Source organism: Triticum urartu, chromosome 2A (genome assembly GCF_056163025.1).
Source record: "Triticum urartu cultivar PI428250 chromosome 2A, HENAU_Tu73, whole genome shotgun sequence".
Taxonomy (NCBI): domain Eukaryota; kingdom Viridiplantae; phylum Streptophyta; class Magnoliopsida; order Poales; family Poaceae; genus Triticum; species Triticum urartu.
Window position 1 is genome coordinate 594,132,086 of NC_141874.1, and position 25,159 is coordinate 594,157,244.

The 25,159-nt window shown below is 45.8% G+C and overlaps 2 protein-coding genes and 1 long non-coding RNA gene across 3 annotated transcripts; 2 read left to right on the top strand and 1 right to left on the bottom strand.

Moving 5' to 3' along the window:
• Positions 1–467: 467 nt before the first annotated feature.
• On the bottom strand, positions 468–2,111 carry LOC125539021 (peroxygenase). Its single transcript, XM_048702377.2, has 6 exons — positions 1,882–2,111; positions 1,599–1,754; positions 1,413–1,498; positions 1,161–1,255; positions 927–1,052; positions 468–796 (listed from the first exon to the last, which is right to left on the bottom strand). Exons 1-6 carry the CDS (start codon positions 1,994–1,996, stop codon positions 643–645), a joined length of 732 nt encoding a protein of 243 aa, XP_048558334.1. The 5' UTR covers positions 1,997–2,111; the 3' UTR covers positions 468–642.
• A 6,184-nt stretch (positions 2,112–8,295) lies between these two features.
• Positions 8,296–19,117, top strand: LOC125539023 (septin and tuftelin-interacting protein 1 homolog 1-like). Its single transcript, XM_087544482.1, has 3 exons — positions 8,296–8,986; positions 11,159–11,162; positions 18,721–19,117. Exons 1-3 carry the CDS (start codon positions 8,305–8,307, stop codon positions 19,115–19,117), a joined length of 1,083 nt encoding a protein of 360 aa, XP_087400608.1. The 5' UTR covers positions 8,296–8,304.
• On the top strand, positions 12,185–12,904 carry LOC147986127 (uncharacterized). Its single transcript, XR_015617044.1, has 2 exons — positions 12,185–12,400; positions 12,527–12,904. It is a non-coding gene; the product is annotated as an uncharacterized LOC147986127 (long non-coding RNA).
• Positions 19,118–25,159: the final 6,042 nt, after the last annotated feature.

Below are 25,159 nucleotides of genomic sequence, written 5' to 3' on the forward strand. Positions count from 1 at the left end.
AAGGAGAATTGGTTTTTTTGTTCATCTTCAAGGCCAAAATCATATTATTATTTTCATCGTGCTTTCAGGAAATACTTACTTATGCTAATTTGCATATCTTGGTATATACAAAGGAGTAACTGAACAACTACCTGTGCAAGCTCATATTGATCAATCAAGGTTAGCTTTTCTATAGCATTGATTGTTGAATAGTCATGCAGAGTAGCCTTTTGCAAAGATGGTGAAAGCACCAAATTTTTATTCATCTAGGAATAATCGATGTGTATCATAAATCAAATCACCGCTTATGGTTTAGGTTGTGTTTAGGCTCAAATCATCACTTGCTTACTGGGATAGGAGAGTGAGGTAAATTTTTTTCTCCCGTTGCAACGCGCAGGTGGCACTTTTGGATGTTATTATGCCATGATGATGGTCGTTTCGATGGACAGTGGGCATAATAATTTCTCTCCTGTTGCAACGCACGGGCATATGTACTAGTCTTATATAAAAGTGTATAACTTTTCAGCCCTCTAAACTTGGTATTCGTTCGTCTCTTATTTCCTAGGCATACATGATGAGGTAATCAATCTGGTCCACATTTGAAAACTCACGATCGAAGACACTCCGAGATGACAACGTTGCACTCTACTCAGTCCTGTGACTCTAGTGCTGCTTCTCGTGGGCTTCCCTCCTTTGCTGGGCGATGAACTCGAACAAGCTACCATCGAAGCAGCGGCGAACAGCTTCTCTGGAGACGAAGCCCTCCTCGTCCTTGGCAAGCACGTACAGCAGTATCCACTCTCCCTTGCTCACCAACCTGAACACTCATCAGTTCAGGCCAAACATGAGGGAAACAACGTCTTCAGTAGAGGAATCTTTTGCCTCCGTTTTATTTAAATAATAATAATTCGATGATGAAGCAGAAATGAGAGTTCCTAAGTGCTCACCACCCAAAGAAGTCATACTGCAGCCTGTTGCCTTCGGTCATCCTCCAGATGTCGCCAAAGCTGAGCTTGTCCGGCGCCGTGCGGGCGTACTTACTGAAGATGCTCTCGAAATTTACCGGCATGAACCTATATTTTGTTTCACAGTTGTAGTTAACCGTTAACGTACCTCCTTTAGAACTGAGAGATGGTGTAGATAGTAGTAGTAAGCGAGTTTGGAGTGTGGATTTTAGTTACCTTCCCTCCGTGTCGTACGTCGAGGAGTCGCTGCCATGCTTATCCTTGTGGATGTTCTTGATGTGTATGGGGAACAAGGGAGATGGTATCCAGCTCTGTATATACCCATCATGAAAAGCAAAGGTGAATAAGAGCTAGCTTTGGTGAAGCTTTTAAACAACAAAAATGTCGAGTATAGAATAATATTTTTTTTTGCGGGGGATAGAATAATAATATATTTTTTTAACAAGTTTCGGCTCCTTTTGTACTTACAGGTAGAGTTGGGAAGCTTAGACCAATATTTATGGCAATTGCCGCTATAAAACACAAGATCACGTTGAAGCCCAGCGACCGCATTCCTAGAATTCGTGCAACATAAGTTACATAACCAATCAAACCATCAACGGATAAGTGCACAGGGTACGCATTCCCAGAACCCTACGGATCACCATGCGTTACCTCGGTAAGTCTCCCAGGGATAGACGATGCCGTCGCCGTCCAGGTCGAAGAAGGACACATGCTGCTGCAGCACGCTCTTCTGGCCGTGCTCGTGCCCCTCCCCGCTCTCTCCTTCAGGATGGTACACATCGGGCACGGCCAGAGCTCGAGCCAAGTCTGCATGATACGGATGCATGTGTGTTGGTTATGTTTGCTTTGCTGATGAAAGTTGAAACCAACGCCCTCTGTGTGGCCGAAAGCACGTACAGTAAGAATTATCCGAAGGAACGGGGCAGGCACTCACATGGCTTGGGAAGGCGCGGCTCCAGGTCTGCCCGGACCGGCCGCTCGGCCGTCACCGGCGCCGCCTCCGCCACCGTCGACGTTGCGTCGCTGGGCGCCTTATCTTCCTCCGCCATAACCCGAGCTCTCTCTCTCTCTCTCTCTCTCTCTCTCTCTCTCTCTCTCTCTCTCTCTCTCTCTCTCTCTCTCTCTGCGCGCGCACCGGAATCGAAAGCAATAATCTCCGACCGGCGGTGACAAAGTCTACCGCGCGTCCTGCTCTTCTTATACTGTACAAGCGAGGAAGGAAAAGGGTGCACGATTGTTTTTACTGCACGCGAGGAAGTGAGCAGTGAGGTGTCACGTCGTGATTTGGCGCCGACAACCTTCTCCGTGGCGGCTTGTGCGGCGAGGTCGCTCGCTGGATCCGTTTGTCCGTCCATGTCAGTATGTCACGCCCATTGTCCATTAAACCGCACGCTCCCGTCTACGTCGCGCTGCGCTGTGCCACGTATATTTTGCGGATAATCTGCTTGATCGGAACGTTAAGGGCCTCTGGTTTTCGCCGCGTGCGCATTGTGATTTTTTCTAAAAAAAATAAAAATCGGAATGTTTTTCTGGTTCTTTGTTGATGTCTATCTATGTACACGTACGTAGATGATGATAAAACCACAAAGATGGTCGGTTTGTCAACTGGCCAATACAAAAAGGGCCACGGCACGTGTCGGCCAGGTGAAAATTGAAAAGAAAACCGGCCGGTCGTCTCTTGAGCCGTACAATCCACAGGGGTCGAATGGCTCAGATCATTATTCACCTGGAGTGCTAAAGCACATCAGGTTTTTCATATGTCACGTGGGAGTCCGGTTCCATAGGACGAAATCACTATTCTGACCTTTTAAACGAACTTTGTCACAAAATGAACTCGACGTTTAAGTATTTCACGATCTGACCCTTTTAGCAACGCCACAGCCAGCGGCGTTTCTGTCCAACATAGAAACGCCGAGGTAGCTAGCGTTTCTGACCAAAGAAGAAACATCGAGGTAGCTAGCGTTGCGGACCAGATAAGAAACGCCAATGACCATGGCGTTGCTGCCCTTTTTCATGTGCATGTAGAACGTGGATGAACAACCTAATTAATAAGGCTAATTAATTATGACCAAAGAGGGCAGCAACGCCGTAGTTCCTTGGCGTTTCTATGATGGCCAGAAACACCAGCACCTTCGGCGTTTCTTACCTGGCCCGCAACGCTAGCTACCTCGGCGTTTCTTCTTTGATCAGAAATGCTAGCTACCTCGGCGTTTTTTTTAGCAGAAACGCCGCGGGCTATGGCGTTGCTAAAAGGGTCAAATCGTGAAATATTTTCACGTCGAGTTCATTTTGTAACAAAGTTCGTTCAAAGGGTCAGAATAGTGATTTCGTCCGGTTCCATATGGCTAAGTTAGGATCATGGTTAACAAAGCTGCCAGTTGCTAACTATAGACATATGCCATCTCATTTCAAGTCTTCATGAAAAAACACATATAATAGACTGGTTGTTAGATTAACTATTAGGTTAGCTCTAAGAATGTAATGCTTGCATGCCTGAGGTATATGATCGGGAGGAAGCTACACGCAGGCTATATTCTCTCGGTCGATGTGTTGCATCTTTGCTGTGCATTGACGGGTTGTAAATTGATCATCTTCGTCGTGGTTTGCCACATATAATTGCGGTTGATGTGATTGATAAGAAAATGTTTAGTACCTCTCGTTTTTAGCCCCCGCGTGCAAACATGAATTGCGTTTGGCACCGAGAACCTTCCATTTGGCGGCTTGTACAGCGAGTCGCTCTTCGGATTCATTGTCCGTCCATGTCACATCATTGCCCATTGAACCGTACGGTCCCATCTCCCTTGTGCTGTGCCACATACATTTGGTGGATAATTTGCTTGATACGGAAACGTTAGGCGCCTCTGGTTTTGGCCCGCGTGCGCATTGTGAGACTTTGTGTTTTTTTTAAGAATTGCATGCGCTATTTTAAATGAAAGTTTTTCTGGTTCTCTGTTACTCTCTATCCATCTACTGATACAACCATAAGGGTGTCAGCCAATAGGAAAAGGGCCATGCTATGTACCGGTCATCTCATTTTACATAAATATTCACCCCACATTGAAAAAAAAAATCTCATCGCATTTTTGTTTAGTGTTCCTCGTAAATATTTCATCACGCATTTCATAAAAGATTCACCACATATTGAAAAAAGGTTCATCGCGTATCTAGTACACCCATTTCGAATATTGGTTTGTTGCGTATTTAAAAAATGTTTATCATATTGAAAGAACGTGGGTCACATATTCAAGAAGTATTTTTGTATTAAAACATTCATGCATTATTTATAAAATTAAAAATTATAAAAAGATTGACAAAGGGGGAAAGTATACATCTTAAGTAGTAAACTTGGAATGAAAATGATAGCGGTAAAAGAAAAAGGGGAAACCAAAGAACAAATCAACTCCCTAGAAAATACAAAACCAAAGAAGAAAAACAAATTCTTAAGAAACCCACACACTTAAATACAAAATCGGCTCGCCCCGTACAAAACCATGGGAGCTCCTTGTCGGCGCCGCCAGAAGGCTAGATGGCGCCCACATAGAATGCTCGCTGGCTGTGGCCCATTAGCATGCTCATGTGCAGCTCGCCCAAGGTTGACCAGTTGACTGGTCAACCATTGAATTTTGGAAAAAAAAGAAAAATACAAAAATACCTGGGAATTTATAAAGTGCATGGATTAAAAAAATCATGATTTTGAAAAATAACCACGGATTTGAAAAAAATAATAATTAACTTTTCAAAACAGATCACGAATTTGATATATTTTTTATTAATTTTGAAAAGTCACAAATTTGGAAAACAAATCATGATTTTCGAAAAAAGATGAATTAAAATATAACGAATTTGAAAAAAGTCATACATTAGAAAAAAGTGAAAAAAGAAAAGGAAAGCAAAAAAGGGCAACAACATGAAAACCAGAAAGTGAAAACACATAAAAAACCGGTAGAAGCCGCTCCCTGCGGCAGGTTGTCGCCCGCACGCACAGTGAGGATAAGACTGGGCCAGCTCATGAAGGTAGCGGCAGGCTGCGATAGCGAACTATAGCTACTAAAAAATGCTAATAAGAAAAGCGTGCTAGCAGGGGATGGAACCCAACATCTTTTTTTTTAATATCAGTACAGACACAAGTGCTCATATAAACGTGCATACCCTCACCTCTATAAACGCACACATGCATACCTTACCCCTATGAGCATCTCCGAGAGCCTGAGCCAGCATATAATCTTGAGATTTTATTAAGTCACTGTAGGCGTCACGTAGTTGACGGAAACGTCTCCTCCCACTAAAAGCGCATCACCGAAAAATCTGAAATAAATCCAGGATAAATACGAGCACCAGGATTTGAACCCTGATGGGCTGGGATACAAATGTCCACCTAACCATCCAATCACAAGTTGGTTCGCATGGAACTCAGCATCTCATCCTATTGACGATGCCCAACAACCGGAAGAATTAGCAAGCTGTAATGGTTCTAAGACAGCGAAAATCATCGAGAACCAAAAGCCCAACGAAGTTCCCAATATTTTTGAAAAAAAATGAACATAATTTAAGAAAAAAAATGAATGTTTTACTGACTGAAATACTTTTCAAAATTGTGATGAATTGTTAAAAAATATTTTTTTTCCAAAATCACGAACAATTTTGTGAAATTCCAGAACAAAATTCGAAACATTAACATTTTTCAAAAATTCTGAACAAAATTTGAAAACAAGAACATTTATTTAAATTTCGACCAATCTTTAATCTCCCAAAAAGTGGAAATGTGTTAAAAAAATGTGAACATTTTTAGAAAAATTGGGAGCATTTTTCGAATTTCCAAAAAATTTCTGAAAAGTTGTGAATAATTTGAACAAAAACTTTTGTATTTTTTGTAAAAACAGGAATAAACTTTTAAAAACACGAACAATTTTGTGAAATTCCAAAACAAAATTTGGAAATGGAAACATTTTATTAAACTCCCGAACAAAATTTGGAAAAAAAATATATTTTCTGAAATATTTGAACAATTTTAGAAACTGCTGAAAAAGTGAAAACATGAACATTGTTTTAAAAATGGAAATATTTTGGAAATTCCGAACATTTTCTGGAAACTTGTGAAAAATTGAGCAAAAACAATCCGAATAATTTTTGAAAAACAGGAACAAAATTTTAAAACATGAACAGTTTTAAAATTTGAACAATTTTTGAAAACGAATACTTTTTGAAATTCTGAACATTTTTTTTGAAAATTTTGAACCCAAACATCGCAAACAATTTTTGGAAAACACTTTTTTTTTCCAAATCCCAAATATTTTTGAAAATTTGAATATTTTCTGAATTTCCAATGATTTTACTAATACATGAATATTTTGTTTTCAAAAAGAAGCCTGAACAGAAAAATAAATAAGAAAAAGAACAGAAAAGCAAAAAAATAAAATTTAAAACGGATAAACAAAAATAAAAAAGGAAAACCGGTATAAGAAACAAAAACCCGGATGCCTAACATTGGATTATTGAATCTAAGATAGTTAAATAGAAGGGATGAGCAAAAGGATTCATTCTGCCTATTCATTGCGTTGTTCTTATTTTTGCCACAACCGACATCATCATCAGATGCTACAACCCGCACGGGGATTTGCTGCGACCAGTCGCGGCATCGTGTCGTGCGGCCATGGCGGCGATGTGTTTTTGGTTGGGACCGACATATAAGGCTGGTAACAATGGGCAAGAATAAGTAACTTACACACTTCCTAGACTATGTTACTACCTCCACAATGGGTAGGAACATCTATGTAGTGTCATGCAACAATGTATTTATTAGGTTATAGACTCATTGTTTTTTGGAGTGTGTAATGTTCCGGTAACTTAGCTAGTTACCACAAGCACCTCTCTTTTCATTAAATATGTGACACATAAGCAAAGTTGTATTAAAGTGTGTGATGTTACTTCTAAGTTCTTCCTCATTGTGACCAGCCTAAGAGTGCTACAGTCGGCACGTGCCAGTGCTGGAACCAGGACTTTGCGCAGGTTACGACTTTCTACGACAATGGCCGTGGTGACAACTGTTGCTACAACGGGCCAGTCCATTTGCTGGAACCGGCCATGGCAGCTACTTTTTTTTGGGTGAAACGAGTATATATATTAATCAGTGATACTAGCTACACTCGTTTTCACAAATCTTGCAAAGATCATCAGGCCATGGCAGCTACTACAACCGGACATGGCCGTGTTGCCACGGCATGGACATTTACCGGGTTGCTACAACATATCGAAGAAAAAAGGATAGCGGCTCTGTTTAAAAATTCGTTCGATTAACCAGTTAATTTACAGATTAATCCCTACTTGTACAGTAATCGAATAGCCGATAAACTGATAAATCAGACAATTAACTGATTAACTTGCAATTTAGCCTATTAATCCCTTACTCGCTAGCTAACCGAGCAACTACCAATTAGCGATTTCCTCAACAATGAATAGCGGAGAGCGAAGAACAGGGGGAGAATGATGACGCGGTTTTCTGCTATTTTGAGGGACCAGATCCAACAAACCAAAACTGCTGAATCGGACGGTTGGGGAGGCGATCGGCCGAAATTTCGACCGTCTGTCTGATGATCTGTTTTTTTTTTTGAACCAACTCGATCACCGGTCACTCGGATAAGAGGTCGAAGCATAAACCCAGCCCAATAACCAACTCGTCAATACCATGTTCATGTCATATTGAAGGAACACAACTCCTTTGAACTGACCCTCAGAAACAATCCTTTGAACTGTTTTATTTTATACCCTAAAAGTTTAACAATTGAACCAACGAACCGGTGGCGTGGCCATTAAAAACCTGAATCGACAATCTTGTTCGGTTTTTTAAACTATGGTTTTAATCCTTTTCATCAATATGTCTATGGAAAGATTAGTTGTGGGTTCTCGTTCACCGTCTATGAAAAGTGCTTGATACTCCCTTCGTCTCAAAATAAGTGTTTCAAACTTAGTACAACTTTATATTAAAGTTAGTACAAAGTTAAGACATTTATTTTGAGACGGAGGAAGTATGTTGGAGTGGCCGCCGTATGCTAATTAAGTAATCTATTCACACGATTTGATTCAAAAAAGAAAGAAAAGCACACGACTACAAAACCAATCTCAGTAAATTAGGATGCTTTGTTGGACTCGAAAACGTGTTCAAAGGCTCGTCTCCAAGACGGAGTCGATTTAGCGTCGAACAGCCGGCCTAGCTAGCTATATAATGATGCATACGAACGTACCATGCATACGTGTGTAACTCTCATAGGCATCAGCCGAAGCCGCCTAACGAACAGCGCGCCGGCCGGCCGGTTCCAAGCAGCGACGTTCCGTGTTTGCTCCTCGCCTGGCAACGCCGGCCATGGCGCTGCTGAAACGCAGCTTCAACGCAGCGCTGCTAGACAAGGACGACGACTCGTACCCGTCCAAGATGCCGGGCAGCCTCGCGCGGACCACCGCGCCGGTGGCCAAGATGATGCGGCTGCGGAACTACAAGGAAGGCGCGGGTCTTGGCGCGCACGGCCAAGGCATCGTCGTCCCTGTAAAGACCGAAAAGCGTTCTTCAAACGCCGGCGTCGGCCACTCCGAGAAGCCCTACGACAACGGCCTGCCGGGCGCGCCGGCGCCGCCGCCAGCGGAAGACAGGAGGGGCGAGTGGGCGGCTGCCTCACGAGCCCTCGGCCTTGAACGGGACTGCTACGAGAAGATCCTCGCGCTGCTGCGCGACGTGAAGCTTGAAGGCGACGACAGCGCGGAGACGGCGGACGCGCTGGCGGCGATCGTCAAGTCCGAGGAGGTGCTCCAGGGGAAGCGCGCTCTGGGGGCGTGGAGGACCGCGCTGCCTCCCTCCGCCGTGCAGCACATCGTCGAGCAGGTTCTCGCGCCCAGGATGGCCATGAAAGCGCGAGAGTGGGAGCCGGTGTGGAACCCGGGCTGCGACCATTGGCTACGCCCGTGGATTCCCTTGATCGGACACCTGCCGGAGAGCCTCTACGGCATCGTGGAGAGCAAGATCAGCGGCGGCAGCCACGACACCATCTCCCATGGAAGTGATAAGAAAATAGACAGTTTTTCGATTAAATTAATTCATGAATAAATCATGAGCATGACAATGACGGCATTGACAACACACTGGTTGCGATCTAACAGAGCATGTACTATGCATATAGTAGAAATATCTACGCATATCGCTAGTACTGCTACAACAGAAAGAAACATGAGAGGAATAAACGATGTATACCCTCCAATCGGCCATGCGGCGGCGGTGGCGGTGGTAGTAGCCACGGCATTCTCGGCGGCCTTCTTGTCGGCTTCGGCCTTCTCAGCGGTGGCACGGTCGGCGTCGGTCGACATGGTGATGACGAAGATGATGTGGACGTAGATGAACAGAAGCGAGCAGTCGCGTAGTCGCTACCCAAAAACCTAATCGCCCCTCTCCCGTATAGGATCCGGAGAGGCGGGGTTTCGGAGGCCTGCTCTCCCGTCAACCGTGTACGCGGTGAACGGGACGGAGTCGCCGGCGACAGCAGCAGCAGAGGAACGACGTGGGCGTGGAGGCGAAGATGCGTTCTGTTTCGTGGCGGCTAGGGTTGGCAGCGCCCCACATATATATGTGCGGTTGCGCGTGGAGAGACGTGGGCTGAACCCACGTCCAAGTCGGTAGCCCACGATCCGACGTATCAGATCGTGGCCCCACCTGTCAAAGACTCTCCGTTCCTGACCGGCAAAAAGAAGCACATAGGAGCTCGGCTCGGCTCGGCTCAATCCCGCAACCCGCGGCGCGTCGTGACGAGGCGTGGCGTGGCGAGCGGAGGAGGAGGAGTGCGCGAGGGCTTCATCTCTTCTCAAGCTCCAATGGCATGAGGAAGCACATTACTAGAAAAAACCTTATACACATAAGTTTATCAGCAGCGCGGTTAGCAGTAGCGAGGGATATAAAAACCACGCTACTACTAAGTTGATAGTAGTAGCGAGGGGTATAAACCCGCGCTGCTACTAAATAGTCTCCAACAATGCCCCGAGATAGGCCATAGTAGTAGCGAGGGTATAAAACCGGCGCTACTACTAAGTAAGTAGTAGTAGCGCAGGTAAGACACCCACGCTACTACTAAGCGTGTCCACCCCGGCCCGATCCACACTCCCACCCCACCAATCGTCCCACACCACCCACTCCTGTCTGTATAAAAAAAAAGCAGCCCGATCCAGATCCCCAACCCACTCGCCGCCGGCCTCCCTTCCACCTCCTCTCCTCCCTCCGTCCGCCCCCACGCCCCTCGTCGCGTGCGCCACGCCGGCGGCCGCTCGCCCCCCCCCCCCCCCCCCCCTCCGCCACGCACGTGCCCGCCCGCCGCGGCGCCAGCTCCTCCTCCGCTACGGCATGCCGCTGCACCGCGGCCTCCTCCCCCGCGGCATCGGCGTCGGCGTGGGACTGGATCCGCTGGAGCCGGCACTTCGCCGAGGTGGACCAGGCCGAGAGCTACGCGTCCGTGCTGCGCTTCCAGCTGGAGGAGGCCGAGGACTTCGCCGAGGCCGCCGCCCTCAAGCGCGCCCTCCTCGATGCCACCGCCGCCGACGCCGTCTCCCGTGTCATGGCCGAGCTCAAGGTCCGCTCACTCGCCGCCTCCTCACCGATTCCAGCCCTGATTGTTAGTACCTAGGTTATGTATCAGTTTTTCAATCTAATTTTTCAATTGAATCACTTCTCGTGCATGACTGCATGACCGCAGGTTGATAGACCACTTCTATCTTATTACTCTTTTCAATCTAATTTTTCACATGTCCATGAATTCCTAGTTGGATATAAACTGCAGCCATCCATTGATTTAGTATCAGTTTTTCAGAAATCATGGTCATCTAATTTGATAAGAAACTGTAATCTAAGTCCATCGATTCCGAGTTTCTTGCCATATTATTTTCTTATAGTAAGTACACTTCACCGGTTTCTTTTGCACACCATGACAGTCTAATTTGAGTGTTGTTGAAACGTACTGATTTTACTCTACGCAAGTCAACCTGTATCACTAGATAATTTTTTTGTACACAATTGAAGGGAATGAAGTATGTACAGTAGTAGTATCAGCATATTCAGAAGTATCACTAACTGAAGGACATCTGCACGTATATGTAAATCGGTAGCAATCCTTTTGCATAATCAAACTGAATTCAGTTCGGTTCAGTTAGTCGAGTCAAACACTGACGAATTCATCCAACCCGACCATGGTCACTCACATCTTACTCCTCTCAGAACCTTGGAACTAATGTGCTCAATGTGTAAAGAGAAGACCAGGCTTTTGATTGTAAATTATGCATGACAGACATATTAAATGATGGTCTGCATGTTTCCATTATGGCTTTCCCTCTGAATTTTTAGAACACATCATTACAAGGATATCAGATTTCTTTTTTGCCTAATTCTACACCTAACTACCTATTTCAATTCATGACCATTACTTGGTCAACCATGCTTTTAGCACTTCACCATACTGTTTGCATCTGTCCCAGTGAAGTTTTTTCATAGGCGATTGATGCATTGACATAATGTGCAAACAGCAAGACGTTGATTTGTGAACTATATATTTACATGCAGTATAGGTTAATATTGATCTGTGATTTTCCTTACTTGGTCAACCTGTTTTTAGCACTTAATCATATTCTTTGCATCTTTGTTCCAGTGACATATATGAGTATATCATGTGCGATTGAGGCTATCCTGCTGAAGGGAAGGAAGATGGAGGAGCAGATTCTAACAGCAAGCGTTAATTTCTTTACTTTGCTGTTAAGTAATTGTTGTCTTACTTCCTCTTATTTGTTTCAGGCGAATGTATACCCATCCACCTGATGGTTTTCTTAGTTTATCAAGCAGTCCACGAACGCCAACATTCCAGCCAATGCACTATCCATCTCATGTCCCCCCTCCTAGACAACAGCAACAGGAGAATCTCCATTTTGTCGGTGTCCCCTCACATGTTGCATTCTCAACACCACCACCACCACCAGTTCATACTAAAAGGAAAAAAAAACACCATCCAAGTCTGGTTCTGGTAGAGGTTCTTTACAAAAAAAAAGCCCATGTTGTAGAACAGGCCGGTGATGTCTTTGGTTGTCATGAGGCTGGCCGGTGAGAATGCCACGTTGCCGGAGCCAAATGAGCCCGGCGTAAACCTGCGGAGGAACATGACAGATACAGGATTTTCTGAAAATGAAAGCGAGTTCACCATGACTACGACAGATACTAGGTAGTTTAGCTTGGGATAGAATACAATGCACGGGTTGCAACAGAAGTTATTTCTTGTCTCAGAATTACTGATTGCTCTTTGTTCTCATTTTCCTTGTTAGCTGAAACTATTCCTTGTCTACAGATAAGCGGAAGCCGTGTTCGGAGCCACCAACAGTGTCTTCCTTGGATTCGTTCGTGCAATAAGGAGGGTACCCAGCCTTCTTCACGTGTCGAGCAACAAGTAAGGACCAGCCTTCGGCTGTTACTATTGATTCATGTGCATGCGCAAAAACGAAAGAAAATACAATACTAGATTTGGACACAGCACGTGAACCAACAAGTTTTCACTTTCCTGACATGGGTGCAGGGGTGATCGAGGAGGATTTTCGTGGCCCGGTGGGTGTCGTGCTCTTCAACCACTTGGAGGCGGACTTCACCGTGAAGCACAGTGACTACTGCACACAGATGATCATCCAGGTGATTGCGATGTCGGAGGTCGCCAAGGTGGAGGTCCTCGACGCCACCGTCCGGGGGGAGGTCCACCGGTGTCTGAACTCCAAGCCTTAGTAGATACATCTAGAGAAGTGGTCTGTTTAGGTTGGTGGTGGAATGCTAGGGAAGGTACCCACCTTTAGATGATGGTTGTGTTCGTCTGATGTTAAATGGGATTTCATGATTTCTTTCAGTTGAGATGTTGTTCCTTCACACGAGTCTGATGTTAAATGGGATGTTGTGATTTCTTTCAGTTGAGATGTTGTTCCTTGACATGAGTTTATTTTGCACTGGGCATGTCTATTTTCTATCCAGGAATAATGCAGCTAAATTTTATTTTTTTAATTTGTAATTAGCTACTAGTAGCGTGGGAGGAGAAGTGCATGCTACTACTACCTAGGATAGTAGTAGCGTTAGCTGTAGCACCTTATTGGTAGCGCGGGTGCCCGCGCTGCTGATAGGCCTAAAACCCGCGCTGCTGCTAGGCTTTTCCCTAGTAGTGAAGAGAATCCCTTATAAACCACTCCAACTCTCCTTTCACTTCTAAGGTGGGACTAAACTTCTCACCACCTTGTCATGCCACCTACATGGGCCCTTAGAGATCAAATCTGAAATTGTCATATGGGCTCTAGGCTCATCTCATAGTTCAACAATCCCCCATCAGATCTCAGGGGCCCAGTTTGTCCTTTGTTCCAAACGCTGTTTTGATATACCAGCATCTCAGTGGAGACCGAGTAAGATTGAGCTCCACCTAGACCAAGTAGTTACACTCCTTCACAACTGAACAATGGACTATGCCTTGAATTGTCAGTTTGGCGTCAAGAAGTTTCACCACAAGTCTCACTGATATGAGGCTGCCGAAGGCCGACCCCTCAGGTGGAGCATATTAGTCACACTCCTGGCCTGTTCATGAGCTTGCTAGAGATCACCCCAATCTCATAGACTGTGTGACCAGCAGTCGGGCTCATATAGGTGTGTTCCTCCAAAGATCGCTCTGTAGGATAGCATCTTGCTTATGCATATAAGCCTTGGAACACATTAAGACAGTAGTCATCCTTCCATACAGTTTCCGAGAGTATTGCATCTCCAACGGAGTGGGTTAGTAAAGTTACTCTCCTCAGTTCACCACTGGCTTGTTTTCCCAGGTCCTACTTCACGGGATCTTCGATCACATAGGTTGGGTTACTACCATGGCAACTCATGTGGGTCTCATACCCATCTCCCTTGATGTGTTATCTATCACAACACGTGATAGCCCTTTAGTAAAGGGATCTGCCAGATTCTTAGCCGTTTGAATATAATCCAACGCTATCACTCCGGAGTTCCTCAATTTTCTGACAGCTTTCAATCTCATTCTTATGTGTTTGTTGGACTTCATGTTGTCCTTTGAACTCTTCACCTTGACAATAATTGTTTGATTGCCACAGTTCATAAGGATGGCCGGAATCGACTTCTCAACCACTCGCAAGTCCATCAACAGATCTCGAAGCCATTCTGCTTCGCCACCCGATGTGTCTAATGCTGTTAATTCTGCTTCCATTGTCGATCTTGTTAAGATCGTTTGCTTGCAAGACTTCCAGGAAACAGCACCACCTCCAAGAGTAAATATATACCCAGTTGTGGCCTTCATCTCATCAGCATCAGAGATCCAATTCGCATCACTATACCCTTCAAGTACCGACGGGTATCCGGTATAGTGAAGTCCATAGTTCATAGTACCTTTCAGATAGCGCATAACTCTCTCAAGAGCATGCCAATGTACATCACCCGGTTTGGAAACAAATCGGCTCAGTTTGCTAATAGCAAATGCGATGTCAGGCCTCGTTGCGCTCGCTAGATACTGTAGTGAACCAACAATCTGAGAGTATCTCAATTGATCTATAGCTGTGCCTTTAGACTTTCGAATCAGCACACTAGAATCATATGGTGTTTGAGATGGTTTGCAGTCCGAATATCCAAAACGACTCAACACCTTCTCAACATAATGGGATTACAAAAGTGTAATCCCACCCTCATCATCTCTCAATAGCTTGATGTTCAAGATAACATCAGCCACTCCAAGGTCCTTCATCTCAAAGTTCTGAGATAGGAAAGACTTAACCTCCTCGATTAACTTGAGATTAGTCCCAAATATCAGTATGTCATCAACATACAAACACAGTATAACTCCTTCGCCCCCACCATAGCGATAGTATACACATTTGTCAGCCTCATTAACAACAAAGCCAACAGATGTCAACGTTTCATTAAACTTGTCATGCCATTGCTTAGGCGCTTGTCTCAGGCCATACAAAGATTTCACCAACTTACACACCTTTCCTTCCTGACCATCCATCACAAAGCCATCAGGCTGTTGCATATAGATTTCCTCCTTTAGCTCTCTGTTCAGGAAAGCCGTCTTAACATCCATCTGATGAATGAGAAGACCATGCGAGGCCGCCAACGAGAGTAATACTCGAATGGTGGTTAGTCTGGCCACAGTTGAATAAGTGTCGAAGAAATCTTCTTCTTCTTTCTGGGCGTAGCCCTTGGCCACAAGCCTAGCCTTGTACTTTTCTATCGTACCATCGGGCCTAAGCTTCTTCTTGAACACCCACTTGCATCCCAATGGTTTGCAACCATAAGGACGTTCAGTAAGCTCCCAAGTATCGTTAGCCATGATGAAATCCATCTCGCTACGGACCGCATCCTTCCAGTAGTCAGCTTCTGGAGATGCATACGCTTCTGAAATAGAAGTGGGATTATCCTCCATGAGGTATATGAAGAAATCATCACCAAAGGTCTTTACAGTCCTTTGTCTCTTGCCTCTACCAAGGGATTCCTCATTATCCTCCTCAGGATTTTCATCATGTGTTTGATTATAATATTCCATCGGAATGGTAGGTTCAGGAGTCTCCTCAGATTCCTATCTAGAAGTGCTTTGTACATCTCTCATGGGAAAAATGTCCTCAAAGAATGTAGCATCTTTAGACTCCATAATTGTACCGACTTTCATGTCAGGTACCTCAGATTTCACTACTAGAAATCTATAGCCAACACTATTCATAGCGTAGCCCAAATTAACACAGTCCACAGTCTTTGGTCCAAGCTTACGCTTTTTGGGGATCGGCACATTAACTTTCGCCAAGCAGCCCTAGGTACGTAAGTACGAGAGTGTTGTCCTTCTCTTGGTCCACTTCTCGTAAGGAGTGATCTCGTTATCCTTTGTCGGAACTTTATTCAGGACATGACAGGATGTCATTATAGCCTCCCCCCACCATGCCTTGGATAAACCCGATGTATCTAACATGGCGTTAACCAAATCAGTTAGAGTACGGTTTTTTTGCTCGGCAACCCCGTTTGACTGGGGTGAGTAGGGAGGCGCCCTCTCGTGAATAATGCCGTGTTCCGCACAAAAGGCATCAAACTCTTTCAAGAAGTACTCTCCACCACGATCTGATCGGACTCGTTTAATTTTCTTTTCAAGTTGATTCTCAACTTCTGCCTTATAGATTTTGAAGTAGTGTAGAGCCTCATCTTTAGTATTTAACAGATACACATAGCAATATCTAGTGGAATCATCTATCAAAGTCATGAAATATTTCTTTCCACCTTTAGTCAACACACCATTCATCTCACAAAGATCAGAATGTATGAGTTCCAGTGGCGCCAAGTGTCTCTCCTCTGCTGCCTTGTGAGGCTTGCGAGGTTGCTTAGATTGCACACACAAATGGCACTTAGAACCTTTGGCTAAAGTGAAACTCGGGATTAAATTCAATTTTGCTAGCCGCTCATAACACCGAAACTAATGTGACAAAGACGTGAATGCCATACTTCAGATTCATTAACACTCAAATGAATATTGTTCACGACTTTATTACATAGATCTGCAAGAGAAAGGCGGAACATGCCTCTGCATTCATAACCCTTTCCAACAAATAGTCCATATTTCGTAACAACTAATTTATTAGACTCAAATACCAACTTAAACCCTTCTCTACATAGAAGGGAGCCACTAACGAGGTTCTTCTTGATGGCGGGGACATGCTGCACGTTCTTCAGCTGCACGATCCTTCCCGAAGTAAACTTCAGATCGACCGTGCCAACACCAAGAACGGAAGCACTCGCGCCATTCCCCATTAGTACGGACCCGTGACCTGTGGCCTGGTAAGAAGAAAACAATGAAATGTCAGCACACACATGAACACCTGCACCTGTGTCGACCCACCAATCGGTGGACGGTCAAACTGAAAATACAGCAAATAAATTACCGTACCCAGATGCACCACTCTCATTGTTGCTCACAATCATATTGACAGACTTGGAGTCCTGCCCTTGCTTCTTATACTTGTTTGGGCACTTGTTGGCCCAATGTTCAAGCGAACCACAAGTAAAGCAGCCCTCATCCTTCTTGTTCTTCTTGAAGGTCTTCTTACCCTTCTTCTTAAAGTCGGCACTCTGTTGGACACCGTTCTTTCCCTTGGGCTTGTGGGAATTGGAGTTCTTCTGATGCACCATGTTGGCCACATAAGTTCCTTCGACCCCTTTTCCGTGCGAGTTCTTTGCCCTTGAATTCTGCTCAACACTCAGATGGCCAATGACATCCTCCACAGAGAATTCACGCCTCTGATATTTCAGAGTGGTGGCAAAGTTCCTCCAGGAATTGGGAAGCTTAGCGATTATGCAGCCCGCGACAAACTTGCCCGGTAACTCGCACTTAAGAAGCTCAAGCTCCTTAACAATGCATATTATCTCACGAGCCTGCTCCAATACAGGACGGTTTTCAACCATCTTGTAATCATGGAACTGCTCTATAATATACATCTCGCTCCCTGCATCGGCAGCCCCGAACTTAGATTCGAGCGCCTCCCACAAGTCCTTGGCAGACCGCACATGCAAATATGCGTCAACCAGCTTATCTCCAATCACACTCAGAACTGCCCCGAGGAACACGACAGTGGCCTCCTTGAACGCCTTCTCCTGATCAGGAGCAATCATTCCTGTGGGAGTCACACCGGCGACCCAGAACACGTTCATGGCAGTGAGCCATAAGGTGGTTTTAGTCTGCCAACGCTTAAAGTACGTCCCCGTAAACGGCGACGGTTTCAGTGCAGCAGCAAAACCAGAATTCGAGAAACTCCTACACATATTAGGTTTTTGGATTGATAAGAAAATAGGCAGTTTTCCGATTAAATTAATCCATGAATAAATCATGAGCATGACAATGACAACATTGATAACACACTGGTTACGATCTAACAAAGCATGTACTATGCATATAGTAGAAACATCTACGCATATCGCTAGTACTGCTACAACAGAAAGAAACATGAGAGGGATAAACGATGTATACCCTCCAATCGGCCATGCGGCGGTGGTGGCGGTGGCAGTAGCCGCGGCATCCTCGGCGGCCTTCTTGTCGGCTTCGGCCTTCTCAGCGGCGGCATGGTCGGCGTCGGTCGACATGGTGATGACGAAGGTGATGTGGACGTAGATGAACAGAAGCGAGTAGTCGCGTAGTCGCGAGAGGCGGGGTTTCGGAGGCCTGCTCTCCCGTCAACCGTGTACGCGGTGAACGGGACGGAGTCGCCGGCGGCAGCAGCAGCAGAGGAACGACGTGGGCGTGGAGGCGGAGATGCGTTCTGTTTCGTGGCGGCTAGGGTTGGCAGCGCCCCACATATATATGTGCGGCTGCGCGTGGAGAGACGTGGGCTGAACCCACGTCCAAGTCGGTAGCCCACGATCCGACGTCTTAGATCGTGGCCCCACCTGTCAAAGACTCTCCGTTCCTGACCGGCAGAAAGAAGCGCATAGGAGCTCGGCTCGGCTCAATCCCGCGGCGCCGCGGCGCGGCGCGTCGTGACGAGGCGTGGCGAGGCGAGCAGAGGAGGAGGAGTGCGCGAGGGCCTCATCTCTTCTCAAGCTCCAATGGCATGAGGAAGAGAATCCCTTATAAACCACTCCAACTCTCCTTCCACTTCCAAGGTGGGACTAAACTTCCCACCACCTTGTCATGCCACCTACATGGGCCCTTAGAGATCAAATCTGAAATTGTCATATGGGCTCTGGGCCCATCTCATAGTTCAACAGGAAGGACTACTTCGACCCGGCGCATTGGGAGATCTTCTCCCGGCGCCACGTCTTGCCTAGGCTGACAAGGTGGCTGCAACAGCTGAGGATCACGCCCCCGAAGCAGATCGACATCAAGTTCCGCACGGTGATGGAGTGGGCGCCTCTCGTGCGCACTGAAGACGCGGTGTCGATCCTAGAACAAGAGTTTTTCGGCAAATGGGAGAGCGCGCTGCGCCATTGGTTGCAGTCCGCGAAGACATCGCCGGGGGAGGCCGACGCGTGGTGCACCAGCTGGAAGAACCTGTTCACTCCAGAACTGCTCGACGACGAACGCGTGCTCGCGCGTCTGGAGGTCGGCGCTGCCATAGCGGATCGACAAACGGAAGACCTCAACCGTCTTGTTCGTCATAGTTGATAGTGATACTCCTGCGTCAACAGCTTGTATATATGGTTGTAGTCACTCATGATTAGCAATGTAATGGTGATCTTGTATGCTATGATATGTAAAAGGGATCATCTAGACATGAGATGCCTGAAATTGCTTTCTGTTCAGTCACTTTTTCCCCCTTCATCTATACATGCTCCTACCGATCACAGTTCAAAACAAACTTTCCTAGATGAAATCCTATCGCGGAATGGTCAGAGTCTGAACTAAGCCATTAACCTGCTGAAATGGTGCATCAATGCAGAGGTTAATTTAATTGGGTTGCCTCCTGGAAGAACCTTCAGTACTAGCATACTGGCCCAGACCAAACGACTTGTGAAAGAGAATAAAGATCTACCCTACCTACGATGGGGAAGCTTCGCAAAGATCGTAATATCATCCTGTTAGCAGCAATACAGTACCTTATGTAAGTGATCTTTTGTAGGGCTGCCTGTAGGAGGATGTGTCAAACCCGGTCAAAGTGGTCAAAATCTGGTTTTGAACTAAACTTAACCGGTTTTGAGACTTGAAGGACCAAATGTGTACCAAAAAATCTTGAGGGACTGAGCCTATAATTTTGGGAAACTTGAGGGATCAAAAACATAATTTTTTTCTCTTCTTTTAACTACAGATTTAGAGAAACTTTTTGTTCTACTCACATCTATTGCTAAGAATACTTTGCTTCCGTGATGCCATCAAAGAAGCATTGATGTAGACAAAATCATGTTGGATGTCAATTGGTGGAGTATTTGACAAAAAAAAAACTACAGCTTTTCAGGCATCTATCCCATAGAACAATCACTTTACACCCCCCGGCAGAACTACCAAGTTGGTTCTATTTTTTTTCTTAAAACCCACCACTTTCGATAAGGTACCATTTCAGGCCGTTTAACCTAGATTATGACAGGCCGGGATCGCAGGTGGCCCACCTGTCAGGTGCCACGTCGGCGGGCTGGAAGACGGCGTGCACCTGACGGCCGTTAGCGTCATTCAGCAATGCCTTCGTGGAACGACGGGGAGGAGAGCACGGACAATGACATGTCCATGGTTGGCATGGACATGGAGCTTTCCGTAAGCCACTTCTTGCTCCTAGGATTAGCTCTTTTTGATTTGGGGATTTGTTTGATTTGTGCTCGGATTTGTTTGATTAGTATTAGGGATCTTGTTGCAATGTTTGCAGGATACCCCTAACACCGTAGTGGATCCATGTTTCTGTGGTGCGGTGCTGGAATCCGAGGCAAAGTGCATGCTACACCACAGAGGCCCAAGAAGATGGTGGCTTTTGATGGGATTGACACTGAGAGGATATTTCTAGGTTGTGTTGTGCAAGTTAGTGATGAACTTGTTATCTCTAGCTTACCAATAGTCAGATCCAATAGCCAGTCCGTTCTGTGCTTTGTAGGGATGTGAGTGGTCTAGGGATGTAGCGGTCAATGATGAAGTTGTTGATTACTGTTGAAATTATAGTGTATGGGTTTAACTGAGTGTCACTAAGCATGTGCCTGTAACTAAATGTGGCACTGAATTTAATCAAATTATGCTTTCCAGTGCATTATTGCTCTATTTGTGCATTACTGGTCAATGATGAATTTGTACATTAAGATTTGTTTAACACAAAATGTACATTGGGGCTCATGAGAGAGAGGTGACCAAGCTAAGAAGGAGAATGAGCAGTTGGTCAATCTCTACAGCCAGCTAGTGGGTGATGTTTCCAAGCTATTTGACTACCAAGATGGCGTGAAGTCCCATGACATGGACTACACTAGCTAGGCAATAATGGTGTTTAAGAAGAAGGAAAAACTCATCTAGTTAGTATTTATAGATCATCCAAAAAATACTACACAAATAAAAAAATTATGTTTGGGAGCTCGAATTTGAGTCTCACAAATTCTTTTGCGCTATATCGGTGTTGCATATGGATAAAACAAGCAATCCAATCCAATTCATCCACCTCCCCCTACTTGACCTGAAACTCGCAAACTCTTGGCAGTTCGGTTGGTCATTGATGATTTTGTTTTACTGGAACTCTTCGAATGTAAGAATAGAAACAAAAAAAACACATGGTAGAGATGTCACACACTTGTGAAGTATGGTTTAAAACCAATAATGCTACACCACAAAGAACTATAACCGTTTACTTAACCTTCCAAACTAATTCTATCTCCCCCTCTGAATGTAAGTGGGGCTGGGCCCCCTCATCTCGCTATTACCAATCACAATCCTCCGCGTCTGTTTGTATGTAAAATCTTTAAATAAACCTTTGTAGATGTAGCATCACTCGTTTAAAACATAGGAATATTGTAAGAGTAGCCTTTGGATAGTATAGTACATGAAAAATATACTCAGGAGTTTTAGAGTATTTAGGAGAGACAATAGATACTGCATGTACCAAAATATCGAACGTTTTGCAATTTAATTAAACTGCAAAATCATCGCAAGGGTAAGAGATAGAGTTGCATTTAACCTATGAAACCAGAAGGAAAGTAAAAAAATAACTTGAACGTCGTGTTTGGTTGGGGGTAATTAGAGTCAGGGAATGGAAATTAAAGGGATACAAGACTTCAAATCTATTGTTTGGTTGGGGGATTGGGAACTGATAAAGAAATAGGCATAGGACTTCAACTTCAACTCTCACCATTTTATTAACAGGGGAGGGGATGTGAGTTGGGTAGGAATTGTTTTAGTCAGTCAATCTTAATCCTTCATCGTAACTTATATTCACTTCCCTGGTCTAGTCCCTCATCAACTCTCATGAACCAAATAAGAGAATACAAATTCTTACACATAATTCATACCAAAAAAGGCTTTCGCCCCGCTTTATAAATAAAGCAACCACCATGCAAAGAGTAACAAGGTAACAACGGAACACGACACACACCGACACAATGCCGCCGTAGGTAGGGTCCAACACAGACAGACACAAACACACACAGACCCAAGTTCAGCTGTGGGCACAACATAACAAGCCCAGCACAAACGCACTACGAAGCTCCCCAAGGCAACGGCGGCGGAGCACAAAGACGGCGATCTAATCTGGTTCCGGAGGTGGCTGGGGAAGCGGTGGAGCCAACCGGAGAGCCATCGCGCGAAGCTGAGTGATGATGGAGGTGATGGCGTCTCTCTCCCTAGGACGGCTAAGCGGTCGCCAAAGCTGCAAGTAACCAGACCATTCGGACAAAGCGTCAGTAGCATGACGAAGAGGAATATGCTGAATCACAAGTTTATTCCTAACAGTCCACAGCGTCCAGGTAAGGACCCCAATGGTCAGCCACCTAATGTGGCGTAACACGGGTGGGATCGCCTGGAGTTTGGCAAAGAGAGCGGGGAAGTTGTTGCGGTCCCAGCTTCCACCCACAATCTCGCGGAAATAGCTCCATAGGAACTGCGCGGACACACAGGTGAAGAAGATATGGTTCGAGTCTTCTTCGGTCCCATAGAGCGGGCAGAGCCCATCTCCAGGACCATTGCGTTTCGAACCTCCACGCCAGAGGGGAGGTGGACGCGAATCCATTGCCACAAGAAGATCCTACTTTTGAGGGGGAGGCGAATCTCCCAAATGGAGGAGAGCGCCTCATGGCCAGGGGAAGGGGCGATGGCCAGGTATAGAGATTTGGTGGAGAATCGACTGGAAGGCTCAAGCCGCCAATTTGCATGGTCGTCGTCTATCGTGAGATCAGGCTCGTGGAGTGCAATACAGTCGAGTAGCTCCTGCCAGTCTGCGTTCTCATCCGGGCCAAATGGTCTCCGGAACACAAGTTGCCCTAAGTCAGCAAGGGCGGTCGCCACCGAAATCCGAGGGGCAACCGCAATGAAGAACAAGTCTGGGAAGCAGGCTGCAAGGGGCGTGTCTCCAGCCCATCTATCGAACCAGAACAACATGGCGGAGCCGGACCCAATCTTTATCGAAGTCCCGATCCGGAGGACAGGGAGGAGCTGAATGATGGATTGCCAGAACTAAGAGCCCCCAGACCGCTGGCAAAAGGAGAGACGCTGGCCACGGAGGTATTTCTGCTGAATAATGTGGAGCCATAGGCCACCATCTCCATTGGCAATCCGCCAAAGCCACTGAGTCAGGAGGGCAATATTCATGCGCTTGGACATAATCCCGAGTCCGCCCTGGTCACGAGGTTTGCAGATCTTGGACCACCTAACCATGTGGTACTTCTGATTATCACCCTCGCTGGCCCAGAAAAAGCGCCCCTGAACGGTGGCAATCTCGTGGTGAAGGGTCTCCGGAAGGCTGTAGAAGCTCATGATGAATAGAAGAAGGCTAAAGAGGGATGAGTTAATGAGCACCGTACGGGCCGCTTTCGAAAGCCACCGACCCTGCTAGGGCTTGATATGGTGCTGAAGCTTCCCCACGGTGGGGCGCAGCTCAGCTGCCGTAAGCCTGGAGTCACTAATGGGGATCCCCAAATAAGTCGTGGGGAAGGACCCGAGCTGGCAATTAAGCCTATCCGCAATGCTCTGCCGCTCGTCTTGGGCGTAGCCCAAGACCATCACCTCGCTTTTGGCGAAGTTGATCCTAAGGACAGACATCTGCTGGAAGCAGAGAAGGAGGAATTTGAGGTTTGAAATATCACTCTCCGACTCCTCCACCATAATGATGGTGTCATCCGCATATTGGAGAAGGGAAAGCCCGTTTCCCCCAACTAGATGCGGCACTATCCCCTTAATGTGTGATGACCCACAAGTATAGGGGATCTATCATAGTCCTTTCGATAAGTAAGAGTGTCGAGCCCAACGAGGAGCAGAAGGAAATGATAAGCGGTTTTCAGCAAGGTATTCTCTGCAAGCACTGAAATTATAAGTAACAGATAGTTTTGTGATAAGATAATTTGTAACGACAACAAGTAATAAAAGTAAATAAAGTGCAGCAAGGTGGCCCAATCCTTTTTGTAGCAAAGGACAAGCCTGGACAAACTCTTATATAGAAGAAAGCGCTCCCGAGGACACATGGGAATTATCGTCAAGCTAGTTTTCATCACGTTCATATGATTCACGTTCGGTACTTTGATAATTTGATATGTGGGTGGACCGGTGCTTGGGTGCTGTCCTTACTTGGACAAGCATCCCACTTATGATTAACCCCCATTTCAAGCATCCGCAACTACACCAGAAGTATTAAGGTAAACCTAACCATAGCATGAAACATATGGATCCAAATCAGCCCCTTACAAAGCAACACATAAACTAGGGTTTAAGCTTCTGTCACTCTAGCAACCCATCATCTACTTATTACTTCCCAATGCCTTCCTCTAGGCCCAAATAATGGTGAAGTGTCATATAGTCGACATTCACATAACACCACTAGAGGAGAGACAACATACATCTCATCAAAATATCGAACGAATACCAAATTCACATGACTACTAATAGCAAGAATTCTCCCATGTCCTCAGGAACAAACATAACTACTCACAAAGCATATTCATGTTCATAATCAGAGGGGTATTAATATGCATATAGGATCTGAACATATGATCTTCCACCAAATAAACCGACTAGCATCAACTACAAGGAGTAATCAACACTACTAGCAACCTACAGGTACCAATCCCAAACTTAGAGACAAGAATTGGATACAAGAGATGAACTAGGGTTTGAGAGGAGATGGTGCCGGTGAAGATGTTGATGGAGATTGGCCCCCTCCCGATGAGAGGAGCGTTGGTGATGACGATGGTGATGATTTCCCCCTCCCGGAGGGAAGTTTCCCCGGCAGAACAGCTCCGCCAGAGCCCTATATTGGTTCCGCCAAGGTTTCGCCTCGTGGCGATGAAGTCTTGTCCCGAAAGCTTGCTTATTATTTTTTCTCAACGAAAGACTCCATATAGCAGAAGATGGGCATCGGAGGGCCACCAGGGGGCCCACGAGGCAGGGGGCGCGCTCCCCACCCTCGTGGCCAGGGTGTGGGCCCCCTCTGGAACTTCTTGCGCTCAGTATTTTTTATATATTCTGAAAATAGCTTCCGTGAAGTTTTAGGACTTTTGGAGCTGTGCAGAATAGGTCTCTAATATTTGCTCCTTTTCCAGC

Excerpts from the sequence above, each read along its gene's own strand:
- LOC125539021 (XM_048702377.2), bottom strand. The coding sequence starts at position 1,996 with ATGGCGGAGGAAGATAAGGCGCCCAGCGACGCAACGTCGACGGTGGCG. Across the intron at positions 1,256-1,412 it reads TAAGCTTCCCAACTCTACCT|AGCTGGATACCATCTCCCTT; the intron begins GTAAGTACAAAA and ends GGGTATATACAG. Across the intron at positions 797-926 it reads CAGTATGACTTCTTTGGGTG|GTTGGTGAGCAAGGGAGAGT; the intron begins GTGAGCACTTAG and ends ATGAGTGTTCAG.
- LOC125539023 (XM_087544482.1), top strand. The coding sequence starts at position 8,305 with ATGGCGCTGCTGAAACGCAGCTTCAACGCAGCGCTGCTAGACAAGGAC.